We start from the raw sequence: 19,297 nt of genomic DNA, 5'->3' as shown, positions 1-19,297 counted from the left end.
TTTAAACAGAATAAGCGAACTGCAGTGGAAAACCTGAATATGACACACTTAGACAAAGCTATGTCACTTGAAAGGTTGTGTGAGAAATTGGCCGGGGGGCGGGGACACACAAAAATTTACAATTGTTGGTTCTTTCATTTTATTTTTGGTTGCATGTTTAATCACGCATATGTCGCGTTGTGCTATTCATGATTATCTTACATAACTTGTATTTTCTCACAGTATAATACAATTTACTTTATCATCCGTGCTATTATTAGATTTGTCGCGAAGGCCGCTACTTTACGGTCGTGCAACCAATTTTAAGCGATTTAAAGTAAAAAGGACAATATGGTATGTTTACACTGATGGACCAACAGATGAGTGACCATCGATCAAATTTATATTCCCGGAACATATTATCAGGGAAAGACCTTGAAATAGAATTATTCGGAATCACAGAGCTGGATCAAATTCTGCGGAATCCAACTGCGACAAGTGTCGCGCGTCATCTGAGGGGGGGTGCACGGTGGTCTTTTGTAAACGGCGTAACGGATTGTACGCGCAACAGGTTGAGATCTGTCGTGACACCTTCGTTTATTGAATTTTAATCAATAGGTATGTAAGCAATAATATTTTCATGGCCGAAATTTAATTACGCGGCAACGGGTAATAATTTCTACAAACAGAAGGCTCAAGCACTATGCAAATAGCAACGAAGTCACGCGTTTACCTTGTTTGATTTTTAACCGGCGCCTGGAATAGAGCGAGTCGTTGTGGGAAGCCAAAGATAATATATCTGGTTTTTCACTTAAATAGGCTGTTTTTCCATTTTCCAGATGCAAATTAACCCCCAGGAATGAAAGTCGGCGACAGCGTTATGGGAATGGAGGAAGGGGAATGTTGATGTGGACGAGGAAGCTCGAACCGTTACGTCATCAGTGAACCGCAGAAACAACAACAAATACAGAAACTAGAGTACTTTCAGCTAATAAGCTGATACAAGACACTCAGGTTGACCAGAAATAGGAGTGAAAGCAAGTTATGGTTCTTTGACGGCCCGGACGTGATTGAAGACCGTGACGTGGCATCTTGTAAGAAGGTGAAATTTAGAAAGAGCGAGTTCGGAATCAACCGCCAAACAGCACATAGTCAACGTGAATATGACAGAACTACACCGGTGGAGAGCATTTCTTGTAACTTTATGGGTTTTTCTCCATCTTGCGCCCGATCGAGTGGCAGGAAAGTGCGATTCCCACACTATTGAACTACTGGCAAGAGATGGTTGTGCCTGTGACGTTGTCAATCAGAATGGGTTGAACGTCATTTGTCGAGGTGTCGATCGTCTGTTGGATAGCTTCCCGCAAAACTTACCCAATAACACGGTGATTCTGTGAGTATATATTAATTTTGTGTATTCTATTTTGCTTTGAAATATAAAATTACAAGAAATGAAAAGAAAAACATGTATTCGCAAGTATGATCCTTTTTCCTGTTTTTGAAATTGTGCACAGAGTTCATATTGTCGTAAGCGTTCCGTACATTTGTGTTTTGAGTATCACAAGTCCTCAAAACTGGTTGTGGGGTGTTTCAGGTCAGACTTGATATATAGGCAATATTTTGAATCAAATTCACAAACAAAAAATCGATAAAAAACACTTCTTTGCTCTGAATACGACATGTACCGTACTAACACGAAACAACAAAGGATTTTATTTTAAAATACCTTTGCATAATCGTACGTAAGTGAACGTTTTTACCCGTCGGGTAAACAATGAGTAAGGCCGATTCGTTGAAATTTATGAATTTCTCGTTCAAGTGACGTAACGAGTTGACACAGTGGCCATATGGTGAACCAAATTATGCCAACAGAAATAACTCTAACCTGTCATGCTCTACACCATTCACACATACATGTAGTTCACTTTCTAACGCTCAATTTTCTTGCTTTATGTTTTCGTTGCAGGGATATAGCGTACAACAGTATACAGAAGATTGAAATTTCTGATCTATTGGCATTACCAAATTTGCAATTGCTGTAAGTACAATCAATATTTCACATCTCTCAGCCTATGTAACCTACAACAAAACGCAGAGACGGAATGACAGGGGCCTGTTATATTTAATCAAAACTGAATGCATCTTTTCAGTGAAGGTAACTCAACCACGCCATGATTTAATAATGGCGGGTCTCTACGCCGAATTCAAAGTATACACGTCTATATCTACCGTTCCAAATACGGCATATAATGTGCATGTATAATGCAGGGACGTAGAATAATTGCGACTAACATATTTTCATAAATTGATGTTAAACGATATGCCACAATGATTAAAGTGACGTCAATATCAAAAGGTACAGCGGGTAGTAATAAAGTAATCTTCATTATTACCCGCTGTACCTTTTGATATTGACGTCATGATTATGAATCGTGATTAAGGCCGGGAAAAGACTAAAACAGGTACATTTTGAAGATATGACAGAAATTCTCGTCGTATTCGTACACATGTATGTTATAAGTACATTGTGGAGTATTGTAGCCAAGCATAACGTAGAAGACCATTTCCCAGTACCCTTAGTATGAGCAGACGACATTTGTGTCAAAGAAATGTACCCTTTTTGGCGGTAATATTATTTCACACAGTCTTTCGTCTCTCATAGGGTTTAATCACGGTGCACCGTGTTATCGTTTTCTTTTATGTCTACAGCAAACTCGAGGGAAATCCACTGCTCTGTGACTGCAAACTAAGATGGTTTTATGACGTCATTTTAAATCGTGTGAAGAGATTCCAAAACCTAACCGTGACAGGTGCTGGCTGTTATCAGAGAGGTGAAGACTATCCGACACCGATGATAGAGCGACAACCCGGAGACTTTTCCTGTCCAGGTACACAATATTGGCAATTTCAGAAGCAGTGGGTATCAGATATTCTGAGTTTTCTATTGGCAGCGATTTAAAATTTGGGGTCTGATTTCATAATTCTATGAAAAAAATGTACAGTTTTGAACACGCGATCCTATCAATGCCCAGACGAACGAAATTCATTACTGAATATACTGTAACCAAACATTATGGGATTTCACTCTTTTGTGATCATTCAAAGACCTTAAAGTCTCATCTGAAAAAAGTAGCTTATCTTATACAGGACAAACTGTATACGTAAAGGTATACTGTCACCTGTTCCAATTTTGCCACAGTTACCATGGAAAGAGAAAATCTAAACAGTCACAGTTGGGTGGCTGCTTTTTAAAAACAGCGCCCTCACATGGGCATTTTGAATACAAGGAACGCAACTTTGACCATATATGGGCATATTTACATAACAGGTGACTGTATACCTTTAAGTTTGACAACTTAACAAATGATAAAAATAATGTCTTTGTCGAGTATGAAACAGTATAGTGAACTGGCATTAACTATAGCTATAACGCTAATAAACAATGTTTTTCGTTTTAGTGGTAAGTTGTTACGAGTGCAGCCGGGGTACTAGGACTTTTGAAGATTGTTTATTTCCGACAAACTGTGAACAATACGTCGATGAGGTGAGTACACCGACACTGGTAAACCTAATGTCTAGTGACAAGATATATCGTCTATACACATACTAGTAAATAGAGAGACAAAACACCTCGAGCTCATTATAACAAATAATTTTAATGGAAGCTGATTATGAAGATTGTAAAACAAATAAGATTCTTTTCATTTTTTCCACACATTGTGTTTGAGTGGCCTTATTGTGTCTCGTCGCCGGCAAGTGAATGTTAAAGGATGTTAAAATTCTAAAATTGCCATTTCGACTTCCACTCTGCTTTTTTTGCGTTTTCATTTCTCGTCCGGAGGAAATTGTAATTTAAAGAAATATTCGATCGAATCTGCACACTTGATGTTAGTAAATTTGCCCCTGTTACAGATATGCTGCGGATTCTCAAATTTTTGAAGAGTTTTTTTTGACTGGTCTACCATAGGGGCCTCTTTTGAAGCTCTTGGTGTAAGGAAAATTGACCCCTGTTTTTTTGAAAGTCGAAAATCTAATTGTTTTCCTTATAATCCAGGAATTATTGCCATTTGATTTTTGAAATATCGGTAAATGTTGGGTTATTTGTTTCTCTAGTACTAAAATATGAACAGCCACCCCTGATTTATATCCTTTTTTAGTGAGAGTATAGTTCAAGGTTCATTTATGGACGCGATGTGAGTTGAAAAGGACAGAGGCATTTTTAGGAATGGAGATAAGATACGCAAATGTTATTTGTAAAATTAACGTCGGCGATGGCATGATCATATTTACAGGGACCGTACAGCCTCAGGGTGGAGTACATGTGCCTCACGGATATCTACTGGTTCACTGATCAACGTTATCACCAACTGAACAAAGGATGCATACCGGCCGGGGAATGTGCGTACATGTCAAATCGGTCACACTGTGCGCATGTGCTGAGTCAAGGGAACCAAGAGGGTTATTGCCACTACTGCTGCCAGGGGTCTCTTTGCAACATGTATACGCGCTCGATATGGTTGGGCAGCCACCGACCGTCGTTCCTCATACAGGTAATTAAGTTAGTTCCTAACTTTCGAATACTGGAGACCATGAGGTGTGATGGCAGATGTCAATTTGACGCGTTTTAGTCAAAGTCGGGTGGATTGTGCTAATTAAAGTAGATTATGAAAATCAAATCATAAAAGATTTTGAGGGAATAAAGAAGAAAACACAGGGAAAACTACTGGTAGATTTTGTCCGGTCAGTCACTGTCTATATGGGAAGTAAAAATTAAAATTGATATCACAATGCAAGGTTTTGTCGTGTAGGGGTTCTTCCCGGGGCAAGGCAGATGCTTGGAGAAACCCTTATGAAAGTGTTAATACTGACGAAATATTTTCATAATGGCATACTATTGAATTTTCAGCACAGCAAATTTGTGTACTATCGGACCATCTGGATGGGGAAGAAAATTCAATTGGGAGATCAGAAAAGAACTGATAAAATTTCAAACCTGAATATCTATCACTGTTCCCGTGGCTCGTTCTCAATTTATTATTTACTTTTGTTTTCATAGACAAATCATTTTGCTATAAGTATATGATAATGAGACGATTGTAAATGACTGGAACGCTTTTGTATTCAAGAAATGCAGCTTGAAGGCTTATTTTCACTACAAGAAAAAGAGACTCTTTGTAGAAATTCTGTTGATATGCAGCGTCCTGATTGGTCGATTGTCGCTGTTCACAGCAACTTAAGGAATCTATTTGTATTATTCAATGATAACAGGAAGATTCAGCCATCCAACTGGATAACAACTTCCGAGATGCTGCACATCAGCCCAAGAAATCATAAAGCTCGTCTTAGAGTGTTTTTGATGGGATTTTGTTTTTCTGCAGATAGGCCAATGATCGCATCCGTTTTGCCCACTGAACCATACCCGACCATCCCTCACTGCGTAGAGGAAATTACTGAAGACGAAAAGGGAAGCATCAGATGGCCGAGAACGCCTGTCGATCAGACCTCTTACAGGCCGTGTCCATATGGCTCGAATTGGGAATACATGGCAAAAAGAATATGGTAGGTAATGACTGAAAGATTCAGACGTGTGAGGGGCCCAGGCGCTCAGCGACCTCCGAACGTACAGGAAGTAGTAGAATGCTATAGCGCCCTCACACGGACGAATCTTTCAGTCAAGGTAGCGGTAACATTAGTCTTACTCCAAGTTTACGAGCATATAAATATCAAAACAGAATAAACTGAAAGAGTAAACTTTAGTAGACTGACGCAGTAGTGGTAGATTGTACAGTTGTGGTAGGTCGTATCGTAGATCGTGGAGTGAAAATGTTGGCCCACGCTTGGCCAACCAGTAAGTGCAGCCGAGAAAAGTCACTCCAAGCGACAAGGGCGAGTGCAGTGTAGGGTTATATCACAGTCCCTCAACTGTGGTTGTATCTTCAGACCTAAATACTAAAGAATACTGACATTACCGCAAGGCATCTGGTTACACTTTTCTGCAGAACCACCTTGTGCGAGAGAGTCATTGTGACTTACCTGTCTTCGTCGCCGTGAATTTCTTTCACATCGTCAGCCGTGTTAAATACACGAAAAATTTTAACCTACAAAGTTGTTAGAAGTTTTTCAACTCAGTACTCTGCCTACATCACTCACGTTTTCTCTGGCTTGAAAGTATCGATTTCCCATCAAACGGGCTTCTGAATTTTCAATTTTCTAAAAGTTTACAGGTTAACCTGTATAAAAATTAGTCATTTTCCTCATAAAATATATACTTCATCCTGTCTGGATTTAATCTCCGAGATATAGTAAATCAAGAAGTGGCGTGATTGTCCGACCACGATATAAAGTAGATGCGTTCATTTTGGTTTTTCAAAAGCATTTAACATAAATAGCCTCCTCTCGAACTTGATATATATTTGATAATAAAATTTGGCTGAGGACTGAAAAAGCTACTGCTACTTCTAGATCAAGGCAATTTATCAACATTTACTTTATACATGCAAGATAAAAGGTTGTATGAATGTATATGAATGACAACAAATATGAACCACAAACATTTTAATATCGCGATCTTAATATTCTATTTACCTCTCTAGTGTGTCTTCTGTTGATGAATCCGAAAACCACTTGGCTGTATGGGAACCACCCGATACCACTGGTTGTCTGTATCAGAATCCTATCACCAACAACCTGGATGATTTAGCCAATGCTGATATACCGCAGGGTAAGTTAGTATACGGTTTGCACAATGCTGGCATTGGGAAATAAGTAAATCTCGACCTCACTAACCCTTTCCTCACCTTTGATGTGATTTTGTTTGATATTTTGATTTTATTATTGTTTCAACATTAATATCACAAGAAGTATGTGTCATGTAAAGTATAGGGAGATTAAAAAGTATCCGGGATTTGAACTAAATGATGGTTCAATTTTTTACTCCAAGAATTCTAGGCCTGTACAATAATTTAGAACTCTTATCGTAGGATTTCGTGCCTGAGTACATTGTGAACCATCTAGTATGGTTTCATCGTTTTATACGGCTTTATTTAAAAATCTCTTCATAATGCACCACACTGAAAATATCGATATTGTGAAGTTGTTCGTCCATTAATTTACATTCAGAGTCAACTCCAAGTGCATCGCAGTCACTGGCTAATTTGACTTTAGAAGCCAAGGAATTCTCTGAGACGGAAGTGAATTTGTCGGTCGACGTAGTCGAAAAAATTTTGTCATCATCCGGCGAAAAACCTGACGCTGTCACGGCCAACAATTTGCTTAAATCCATCGACAATTTGCTGGGTGTCTGTCGAGACGTCATGGTTGCCAGTCAAACTGAGCAAAATACTGCTTCAAGGTAAGGCATTGGTCACACCTGGTAAGTAATGCACATTCGGTCTTGCCTTTCGTATTTATAAAAAGCTCTCACAAGTATATTGTGGATAAAAATGCACGGTTCCATGGTGTTGTTTATGGCGATGGGAGGGGGGGGGGTGATAATATGCCGTCATTAACCGATCGAAACATGCAAATAACCTGGCGACGAAGACAAGAATATCAGAAAATATGTCAAAGTTGTTTTAATTTTCACTTTTATACGAGCGAAAACTTCATAAAATGGCCGGTTAGAGGCCTGTTAACTTGAACCACAGACAATATGTACATTCTCACACAACTACACTGTATGTTGAGGTACAGAGGTACATTATAGGTTCATTGCATTAAATGTAACGCTAGTTAGTGGTGTAGTGATTAGAACAATACCATTGTATAGTCTGGAATCATTTAAGTTTTTGTTAACCAATCCTTATGTTTTTTTTCCAATTTCAGATTGATAATGTCTGTTGAGAAGCTGTCTCTTGGTGTTCAACTTGAGGAAGGCACAATCAGCTTAAAAAGTGATAACATTTTCATAACTGCCACTGCTATAAACGCCAGTGTCCAGGACGGTTTGACATTCAGTGTTTCGTCGGTGGCTTCCCAAAGCGGCAGGGTAAATGCAGTACTACATGCAATTATCAAATTTTCAATAATGTGGTAAAGACCCCAATTTTCCTATTTGGATTCAATTTACAATGATGCGATTTGTTACATAACACTTTCGAAATGTGGCCCATGACTACAATAATAAAAAATGAGAATATCACGTTAGGAACCGAAGAAAAATGTCAAGTTTGTGTCTAGATCTTAATATATTTTGATCGATGCAAACAATTAAAACATGTAGTTTCGGGTGACTCAATTCAAGCAATTTGCCTTTTCGGAAAAACATGAAGATCGAAGTGTACCCTTTATCAACGGTGAAGATGCAAATTAACAGAACCTTTTATGTTTTTGACGTCAGCAGTATCAGGTGTCACTCAACGAATGTAACACAAGGGCATTTGCGGATACATAACGCCGTTCTTGCAATGATGATGTTATTATTTATTATATATATATATATATTTATTATATTTATTTTAATATTTCAGAGTGAACTCGAGAGAGGGGACTCGTCAAACCTACCAATGGAGACCATTGAATCATCGATTTTCATACCGTCCTCCGCCATGGATAACAGCGGCCAATCATCGGCAAGAAGAGCTCAATTCATAGCCTACAGTGACAACAGCCTTTTCAAGGTGAGATTATTTCGTGAGTAAATTCAAACACTGGCAGGAAGCGCGGTCTCACCTTTACTGCCTGTGCTTCACACAACTTCTGTGTATTCATCTGAATTATACTGAAATCAACCAAGGGTGTGTTTGTTCGCAAAGAATTTTTGATTTCAGTTACGATGAGGTCGTCAATGTAGTAATATCGTTCTCGTTTATCCTATAGGTCAGTGATGCAGCAGCTTCGGGTGTCGAGTTGCCTGAAGAGGGCGCTATACCATCGGCTCCTGATGACGAGGAAGCTATTTTCACGAGCGTCTTGAACACTCCTGTGATCGCCGCGAGCATAGGCGATTCCAAAGTAACAAACCTGCAGGACCCGATCGAGATTATATTGAGAAAGCAAATCAAGGTAAGTATTATCTTCGTTTGTTTTCTTGTTTGAAGCAATATTGTAGCTATTTTGTCATTTATTTTGTCATTTTTGGAGATTGAAGTGGAGCGACGTGTAAGCGACGTCGACGTATATAATTTTGGTGCAAGTATGAGGAGCTTAAAAAGCTAGCGCGAGTAACTTTTGAAGAATTTCCCCAAACTTTTGTTTTTAATGTCGAGTTACAATTTCTATTTGTACTTCCCAAAGCCTATCATTAGATGCACAGTATTCAACTAATCAACTCGGCATGTAGATTACAATGTAGTATAAATAATTCAGTGGTTTCGGACTGAATTTCAAACGTAAACAATACAGTGTATTTTACATGTATAGACGCTGTGTTAACAAGCTAAATAGTCGGCCTTTTAAACTAAACTACAGTCATTAAAATTGCTTACAGGTGTTGAAGTAACTAACTCCCAGAACAAATTGATTACGAATTTTTGTCAGAAAGAAAGAAAGATCCAAAGGGCAAAAGAATAAAAGAAAGAATAAAAGAAAGAATGATTGAATGAAAACTAGTTTCTAAATGATTTCAAACTCCGATCGCTTTGCAGAATTCTGGCAACCCCGAGTGCGTTTACTGGGACTTTCGCTTTAAACGGTGAGTAGAATTTATAATATGAATTATTTAGATTATAATTACATTCAGACTTGCTTATTCATTGCGTTAGTTGTGACTAACAAAATCGTTTGTGTAAAAAGATGTTCGCAAGTGAGTCATCGATTGGTGGGCGGGGGGGGGAGGGATTTGCTTGATGATGTGCGGGAAGCATGGAAAAATCCTACAAGGCGGGAGTACGATCTTATTGCCTCTCTTGGAGCAGGTGTTTGGAACTTTTCCATGGTGTGAGTGTCAGGTTTTAGGATTCTATCAAACATTTCACTTGCTGTGAAATCATAAATGCAATCATTGAGCATACAATGAGTTGTCATGGTAAGACAAAATCTCCGAGCCGTATCGCAGACAGGGCAACTAGAGCCTCATGGGAACGGTCACGGGTAAATTTTTAGGAAGAAATCATGGTGCGAGGGAATGTTTTGCAAAAAGTAATGAGAGAATGAGTGCAAACAGTACTTTCACACAACGGTTAAGTAAACCAGTGAAAAAGGGGACAGGAGATGACTGTCGTTTTGATATTGGGCAGAATATGTTCGGACAGATAGAAGAAATAGAATAAAGTTCGGTAAAAAATAGAAAATGATATATTTGATCGTCTGTTCATGAAGTATGCACCAGTCTTTCATTTGTGTATATTTAATCAACTGAAATGTAAGGAAGCATGCGCCCCGAAAATGAAAACACAGCAGGTAGGCAGGCAGGCAGGCAGGTAGGTAGGTAGGTAGGTAGGTAGGTAGGTAGGTGGTGGGTGGGTGAGTGGGTTGATGGTTGGGGGGATTTGGGTGGGTGGGTGGGTGGTAGGTAGGTAGGTAGGTAGGTAGGTTGAACCATGGGTCACCTTGGACCATGAACAATAGAAGCAAAACTCATATGCTTGGACCATCTTACGTCGTACCTTTGTTTTAACCATTTCACACCCCTATTTTATCAAGATCAACGCGGTGGCTGGTCAAGTGAAGGCTGCAGCCTCTCAGACAGGAACGTAGAATCAAGCAATGTAATCATCTGTGAGTGTGATCACCTCACAAACTTTGCTGTACTGATGGTAAGTCTTGCAACTATTGGCAAATACTCATACATATTCGTCACCTGCGCGCCGTCATAAATGCGTGTCATTTTTCAGTGAGAAAAACAAAGTAACGAAATGCCAAAGCGAAGTAAGATTAAAAGTAACTCTCATGGCGGGTCCATCTACCTAATAACTACCACGCGTAAAGTACATGAAGAAATGGATTTAGCTTTGTTTTATGATATTGTTATGACATCGATATAGCCTTTTAAGCGGAGAGAGAGAGAGAGAGAGAGAGAGAGAGAGAGAGAGAGAGAGAGAGAGAGAGAGAGAGAGAGAGATTATACGAACAAGGTGACCAATCATTGTCATTGCTCACCCTTTCGCATTTTGAATCGATTGACATTGCTCACCTTTTCGTATTTTGCATCGTCAGGACATATATGATACAACAGAGGACGTGAGGGCGCTGTCTATCATCTCTTACATCGGCTGTGGCATATCACTCTTCGGCTTAGTGTTGACTCTTATTACCTACTTGATGTTCAGGTATTCATCTTTGAACCATTGCCTCTTTTAAAAATTGTGCAAGATTTTATCAGAGCCAAAAGATGGTTAATGATTTGATCGTGAGTCAGCGTTTAAGAGCGAGCCTTATCAATCATAAAGCACGTCACCACTATGGAGTTATGATGATTTAAAGAATTAGTCCAGTAGCAATTATAAATCAAGAAATCTTAGTGAATAGCGTCTCAACTGATATTTTAGTTAACGTTAAACCATTCTTCCATTGGTCCGATAAATGGCATGATGGAATTTCTGGGAGTATTCACGCGAGAACCCTTTGAAAGCGTGTCTTTACTGATTAAAGCGCGCTAATCTGTTAACTTTTCCATTTCCACAGCGTTATTGAGAGATTTTAATTGTTTAACTTTGCCGGTGCCAACGTTATCATGTCACAGATGCAGAATCGCCACGAATTGAATGTACATTTCACCTTCCGATTTTCGTTTCATCGTGATGTATTATGTACTCAAAAAAGTCTTAAAATATGCCTCCATTTCTTTTGTTCTCAAGGCCATCACAGGATTCGACCGATGACTTGTATCTTAGGTACTCTTACCATGTCAGTTTGTGTAACTGCGTTATTTCCCTCGTCAGATATTTATCCACAATGTCAAAGTGACGTCAAACGTACCGTGTGACTAATGCGCATGTCTGTACTTAGTGGTATTTCGTGATTCAACCGTAAAACCCTCCATCTTGTGCACACACATCTAAGTTGTTTTAAACGTCCCGCAAATATATTTCTGTCCCAAAAATATCCCTCTGCATGAACACGATCATCACGTGTTAATAGTAAACGTGCTTACCTTGTACACACAACGCTTCTACCATATAGCATTACTGTGTGCTATGTAACTTGTTGCTGGTGGTAATTTCCGTCGTTTAAGCTACATGAACAACTTGTGTTAAATGTGCTAGCCTTGCCAATTATTTCATGTGATACAGAACACGTCTACGATTTTATCCATCTCAGAATTTACAGAAATCAGAAATCACCAAAAGTTGGACTCTGCGGTGTTGCAGTTGATTTTACTAAAAATAATCAATTTAAAACGTTTTAGCTACCAAATGATCTGGATCTCAGAGGAAAGAAATTGTACTACAGCAAAGGCTATATGCCGTGTGTCTTTGTGAAATCTGATATTAACACCGGGAAGTTTCAATATGTCGTATTTGCTCAGACATTTCAGCTACCTTCTAAAATGTGATAATACCTATTAGGTATTATCACATTTTTAGTAAAAGCGATTAAATGGAACAGTAAAAAAAAACAGCTATGATATTTTCTGCAGCATTGTATTTCATCCTATCTTTTGCTTTCTCAAAACAGGAAAATTAGAGACAACGTGCCTTCCAAGATCCTCATCAACCTGTGTTTCGCGTTACTCTTCATGCTACTGCTATTTTTTAGCGAGTTCGTTCGCCTCCGAATACGCTCCGATCGTACCCGAGCTCTGTACGACCGTAGCTGTTCTGTTACACTACTTCCTATTGGCTGTCTTTTTTTGGGCTGCATTGGAAGCGATAATCATGTACCTGTTATTAGTCAAGGTTTTCAAGACTTACATATCGCATCAAATACTCAAGTTTTCTATAATCGGTTGGGGTAAGTATCTTATATTTAGTAACTTGTAGACTATTACTCACGAAGCGTGACTATAACACAAATTTCTTATACAATCAAAAGTTCGTGCGTGTCTCGAACATAATTACTATATTATAATTTACATATCTGTGATCATAGACCCAGGGTAATTAATTATTTGCTTTTCATCCGGACGTAGGTTTTCGGAGTTTTCAGAAAAAAAAGGACTTTTAAGAAGAATTTTCCACTCCATGATATTTTGTCGCAAAAGGAAGCCACATCTTTTACAAAGCACCTCTTTACAGCAGTCATATTACAACCATTGAATCATGTGGTGACGTAAAACGGTACGCTCTGGAAGCATCATACAGGAGTATCAATGTTGTATAACGAGTCTGTCAAAGAATGGCATATTGATTTTGCATAAACTTTATGCATAAAGATATAAAAACAAAAAAATATACCCAACTACCTTTCGGAATTTAGATTTGATGCATATGAAAGAATATATCTACTGTAGCTTAAAGGCATTTTAGATGTGAAGATCGCAAAAATAAACTTTACGTCTGAGTGGAACGATTTTCCCAACAAGAACTGTGTAAGACAGAATTCCACAGAGAGCATTGGTAAGACTTGGTGACTAACCCTTTGTTTGTACAACCGTTGAAACAGGTTTACCATTGGTTGTTGTCGCAATAACACTTGGAATAGACTTGGATCATTACGGCTATTTCAATAACATGTAAGTTACATTTCAATTGTTACGTACATGTCACGTGACTGCCCCATCAGATGTTTGATGCAATCAATCGAAATTATACCGAGTGTACGATTTAAACATGGATTAAAGTTAACCAAATATGTTTAATGAAGATCTTGATAATTACTAAATTTTCAATACAAGGCGGAAAAAAATTGTCCTGTTCCGATAACCCACCTACTCTATTTTTTACCTGCTAAACTTTTTAGAGCTACCGAACAGAAGTTAAAGAAAGAAAGAAAGACAAAAAAACGTAAAATAACGCGTTCGTTGCTTGACATCTGATTTTTGCTAGAACGAGGATGTCTTGTATCTTTTTCCCTTTTATATGTATGATACATATTTCTGGAAATGTTGTGGCCAGTGTTTGACCGCCCTGACCCCTGAAAAATGCAAATTAAAAATAAAGATATTTTGGAAAAAAAAATTCCTGCGGCCTACCCTATTTTTGAAAACCGTAATATCGGAACAGCACACAATTTATTTTCTTTGCGCCTAAACTAAGATATGCCCAACTAATATGCTCCTTTTTGTGCTTACTTAATATACAGATGTTGGCTGTCCAGATATCCATTCTATTTTGGATTCCTTATCCCTGTCGGAATCATTCTTATCTTCAACTTCGTCGTCTACTTCCTGGTCCTGCATCAGATTTGCGGTCTCAATTCTAGGAAGTTAACAACGTCCCAGAGGTACACTACCGTGGCGCAAGTCAGAGCGGCGATGTGTGTTATGGTACTGCTTGGCCTGACCTGGGCGATGGCCGTGTTCGCTATCAATGAAGTCAGCTTGGTTGTACACTATTTATTTGTGATTTTCAACTCGCTACAGGGATTTTTCATCTTCGTCTTTCATTGTCTCTTGAAGACGGACATCCGGAAGCAGTGGAGGAAAACCTTCTGCTGCACGGAAGCGTACTATTCACCAGGTATGGTATTCCACAGAAAGCTCGTTCATTTTACCAACATGGCTATATGCTATAATTCGCTGACGTCACATATTCCAGGGATATGATAAGATCATATGTATCAATCACCGTTTACATATATCCTGTTCATACTGTCAAAGGTCACCCATCAGAAAGCTTACGAGATGATGAACCATACAAGTCTAGATCATGTCTTTTTTTTCTGTGGATTGTTTTCGTCCATATCAAAAGTATGTAATGTTTCGCCTTTCTTAATTTCCCCCGTAATCCTTAGTATCATCATCGACTGCCAAGAAGTACAAGCAAGAGACAGATGAAGTGAAAATTAAACAAGGTTTGTAAAGTCAGTGCACTGTTCATTTCCGTCTCAAGATAATTATACGAGGAATAAAAATCTCAGAGTTAACTGCGTAAAATCCGTGATTTGAGAAACGCTTTACCTAAAAATTACCGAAATTCAAAAAGGCCGCATACCTTATATAAAGTCCAGTGTTCTCCACACCTTGGAAGAACATAGGGGCGGATAATTTACATAACAATGCATGATTTGCATGTCTTTTTGTTGCGAAAATGTATTATTATGTATAGTTGTTAACATATGAATACATGGCTCCAAAGATAGAGGGGTCAGCCACCCCTGAAAATCCCCAAGTGAGAACCCTGAATTCTATGCAGAAAACAAAATGTCGATTTTTTACAACAACAAGACGACGAAACTTTATGTACTCCACGAGATGATGAACCATACAAGTCTAGATCATGTCTTTTTTCTGTGGATTGTTTTCGTCCATATCAAAAGTATGTAATGTTTCGCCTTTCTTAATTTCCCCCGTAATCCTTAGTATCATCATCGACTGCCAAGAAGTACAAGCAAGAGACAGATGAAGTGAAAATTAAACAAGGTTTGTAAAGTCAGTGCACTGTTCATTTCCGTCTCAAGATAATTATACGAGGAATAAAAATCTCAGAGTTAACTGCGTAAAATCCGTGATTTGAGAAACGCTTTACCTAAAAATTACCGAAATTCAAAAAGGCCGCATACCTTATATAAAGTCCAGTGTTCTCCACACCTTGGAAGAACATAGGGGCGGATAATTTACATAACAATGCATGATTTGCATGTCTTTTTGTTGCGAAAATGTATTATTATGTATAGTTGTTAACATATGAATACATGGCCCCAAAGATAGAGGGATCAGCCACCCCTGAAAATCCCCAAGTGAGAACCCTGAATTCTATGCAGAAAACAAAATGTCGATTTTTTACAACAACAAGACGACGAAACTTTATGTACTCCACTGGTTTCAAAACGAGTACAAAAGAGTCCAAATGAGTTCACACAAGCAGCATAGCAGCAAAATACTGTAAAAAATTTAGAGTCCAAAAATTTGATAATTTCACAGTGTTTGCTCATGCCTTCCCCGGTCAAAACACTCCAGTTGTACACAGTGACAGTATGTACAATATATGATAATGCGGATGGTAAATAAGGTCATTTTGCCGATATTGTAAGCGAACCACATAGTAAAATATATCTTGTGATATCTGCGATTAGCTTCATTTGTGATGGTATGGCATTACCATACTAATACATCCTATTTTCCCTCGCTGATTATCTGTATCTCCCAGAGGCACGAACAATGTGCACTATCGAGATTCAAGACAAATTTCATGCAATATTTTATTTGGACATCTCTTGCAAGACCATGGTCAAAACAAGTCTTAATATGACAAGTGAATTAATTTTCCCTAAATAACTAGTCTTTTGATCTAACTTAACAAACCAAATTTCACATCTATGAAATATTAACTATCGGGTGGTAAATACTATCATACTTCATTTTTGTTTTTCTCTCAGATTCCACGTCATCTCAGGAACACGGCTACGACGTGTCCGTGCATTCGTCATCACAGATGTGAAAAAAAAACACACAAAGGAAAAGTTGTTGCTGAATACCAACACCGATGGCTGACTGAGAAAGAAAAATATACATCGTCAGAGGTTTTATTTAAAACCAACGACTGCACGATTGACACTCTTGACTATAGACTGAACACAGGGTAACTAATCAACACGGTACCTCCCGCTGGTAACAAAAACCGCGAGGCTGTCTTACTACCCCGTCCCTATCATTTTGAGTGCTGCGGGAGGCTGGAACATTTAAGTAATATATTCTTCAAGTGTGGCTTCAGAAAGGCAACACTCAGACAGGACAAGAGGTGGAAATACGAAATAAGATAATGTTTGTTATATATATTTTAAATAATGATACGCATTACTACATAAGCTTACTCTAGCATTGGAGTTTATTTGCTAGAGATTTGCAAAGCACTTTAATTTCGGATCTTGAAACAGTCTTTACACCGGCAAACTCCAGTCTTTTTTGAATTAGATATTTGATATGTGGCCCCCACTATATAGGTACATGTTCGCTAGATAGCGGAGACATGAATTTCCTTCGTCTGTGATTGCATGTTTTTCATACTTGCTCTCCCTCTGAAAATGGCAAAATACCCCAAAAACAACAACAACAATGTCGACAATACAAATCTTTGACAATCATAATACGTGCGACAAAAATGATGCGCAGCAACATCATGCCATAATCAAAATCTTCGGCGGCGTTGAAGGTCACAGGGACAGCATCCGAAATTTTCAGGCACTAAGACCAATCTCTATTACTAGAAGAAAACCTCGTCACAGTGTAAACGGGCACGTAGCCAGTACAGCCTCTCATCGATGGTTCACATTATTCATAAGATTGTCTTCCCATTAAAGGTCATAATAAAACAACGTTGGACAAATAAACATAATACCACAAACGTAGTTTGTTCTTTCCGCTTCTTGTCTTTCGGATTAGCTGTCCATCTTGCAAACTGCAAGATATATGTGTTTCAGGTTGACCGTTTGCAAGACTTGATGAATTCAGTAAACCTGAAATACCTGTATAATAAGCAAATACATCTCAGTGAGGAAGTGAACTTATGAGTAACGTCAAATATGTCATAATTTTATATATTTCCTTTAGTCCTTAAGAAATAGTTTGTCGATTGTAATCGATATAACGCGTGTCTAGAGCTAGATAATTGGCACCGTGAATTGGACCGAATGTCGAACACGGTGTGAAAATTCAATGAAAACGGATCATGCAGCCATCGATCAATTACAGTGTTCTCGATTTGAGACTGTATATCAAGATGTATCTGGTCCAAAATACGAACTATTTTGACAAAAAAATTACGTTGCGCGACGATTTATTCAAAATAATATTAATCATGATTCGAAGGCAATAAACAGTGTCAGCTCGGGAGGGTATTAACATTCCGTGGTTGTTATTCAATTTCCACACAGGTCGATGAAACCTAATTGTTCATGTTGCTGTAATACTATAATGCAACAGACACAGCTTTGTACGCGTTCCAATTTGTAGTACGAATAGAACAACCTTTCGCAATGAGCCAAATATATGTTCTAATACAAAGCAAAGAGATCATTACAATAAATAATAGAATTAACAAGATAGAAAGTATAGATGTCACGAGTTTGAGGAAGGACATGCATTTAAGTATTAAATTGACAAATATAATGGTTTTTGGTACTTTGCTGCAAATCTTTCTAATCGTCATATCAAATATGCTAAAAGAAGTTCATAAAATGTTAACTTCAAGGGTAATGTATAGACTCAATAGCCGGGTACATCGGACATTACTTGCCATATTTCATCCATTCTTTAGATCATCCGTCATGGATGGTTAATAGGTTGACGTAATACTCAAATATGATTAACTCAACCGGTGTGTTTGCGGGCAGGGCTACACCAATATGTGCTTAAAGGCAGGGGGAGCCTATAAATACCCCCTATCTCCCTGGGCATTCATAATCCAACATGAGTGGCACATGGTAGCAGCGTCAACGAATGCTCCCGAAAATCTGGATCTTTCAATAACCATGGTGTAAATCAAAGCGCTGTTCCAACGTATTACGTTTTGTGAATACCTGTGGAATCACTTTGTTGGCGAAATTCTCTCATTTTTTCCATTTTAAGTTGCGTTTTGATGCCAAAACTGCTTCGATGCTGTGTTGGAAGCGTCCAAAGAACAATAGATGAAAGCGTTCAAACAGCTGCCTATCACGAGGGGACGCGCAAAGGTGCAAACGATCAAACATTTGTTGTGTACATCGGATCGATTACGATGTTAACAATGAATAAACGATTCTTACTGTATTCTGAGCAAAATACTTGACCAACGGTTACATTGACAAAACCAGCGACATGCGGACTCATTTTGGATCGAGCACGACAAACTACTTTTCTAACTATTCAGCCGAAATCAACTCGATTCCGATTTATGCCTACACATGGAGCTACCAAAGTAATAGCTCCATGGCCTACCCAAATCACTCAACCGCTCACAGATGGCGAAAAATTGCTCTCGTGACGTCCAAAACCGTTGTTTGCCGGCGATGCACGGTCAAAGGCCAAAGCAGTGGCCGGCCATTGGATACGTTCATGCGACGATTATACAGGTGCCCATGAGCTGCATTATTGCCCGGCGGTCGGGTCGGGGCAGTGAAACTAAATAGCGATCCATTCATCTCTGTTGAAGTTGTCCAAAAAGAGACACTTGACATAGATTATAGCATCAAGTGTTGACCGTTCAGATTGAAACATGATGAAAGGTCTGAAGATCGCCGTGATGTCGTTCTTCTCTATACGTTTTTCTGAGCTTGTTTTTTGACTAAATTGCTCTAATATCATCTGACGTTTGTTTGAAATCTTTATCAACTTTTCTTTCCGGACCAGGGCACAACATTACCT

The 19,297-nt window shown here is 38.6% G+C and overlaps 2 protein-coding genes across 3 annotated transcripts in view; both read left to right on the top strand.

Moving 5' to 3' along the window:
* The window catches only part of LOC139142332 (adhesion G-protein coupled receptor G6-like), a 51,999-nt gene that overhangs the window by 7,005 nt on the left and 25,697 nt on the right, over positions 1-19,297 (top strand). The gene's annotated exons all lie outside the window — the stretch shown is intronic.
* Positions 1,274-12,737, top strand: LOC139142333 (adhesion G-protein coupled receptor G6-like). Of its 2 annotated transcripts, XM_070712244.1 has the most exons (15): positions 1,274-1,372; positions 1,946-2,017; positions 2,689-2,867; positions 3,438-3,523; positions 4,272-4,529; positions 5,358-5,538; positions 6,573-6,700; positions 7,099-7,330; positions 7,804-7,966; positions 8,448-8,597; positions 8,797-8,982; positions 9,564-9,610; positions 10,561-10,673; positions 11,074-11,186; positions 12,535-12,737. In XM_070712244.1, the coding sequence occupies exons 5-13, from the start codon at positions 4,358-4,360 to the stop codon at positions 10,583-10,585; spliced, it is 1,284 nt and encodes a 427-aa protein (XP_070568345.1). In that variant the 5' UTR covers positions 1,274-1,372; positions 1,946-2,017; positions 2,689-2,867; positions 3,438-3,523; positions 4,272-4,357; the 3' UTR covers positions 10,586-10,673; positions 11,074-11,186; positions 12,535-12,737. The 2 variants fall into 2 exon arrangements, with proteins under 2 accessions (XP_070568345.1, XP_070568346.1); XM_070712245.1 differs by lacking the exon at positions 11,074-11,186.

The sequence above is a fragment of the Ptychodera flava genome, chromosome 10 (genome assembly GCF_041260155.1).
Source record: "Ptychodera flava strain L36383 chromosome 10, AS_Pfla_20210202, whole genome shotgun sequence".
Taxonomy (NCBI): domain Eukaryota; kingdom Metazoa; phylum Hemichordata; class Enteropneusta; family Ptychoderidae; genus Ptychodera; species Ptychodera flava.
This window is presented reverse-complemented; position numbering and strand designations above follow the sequence as displayed.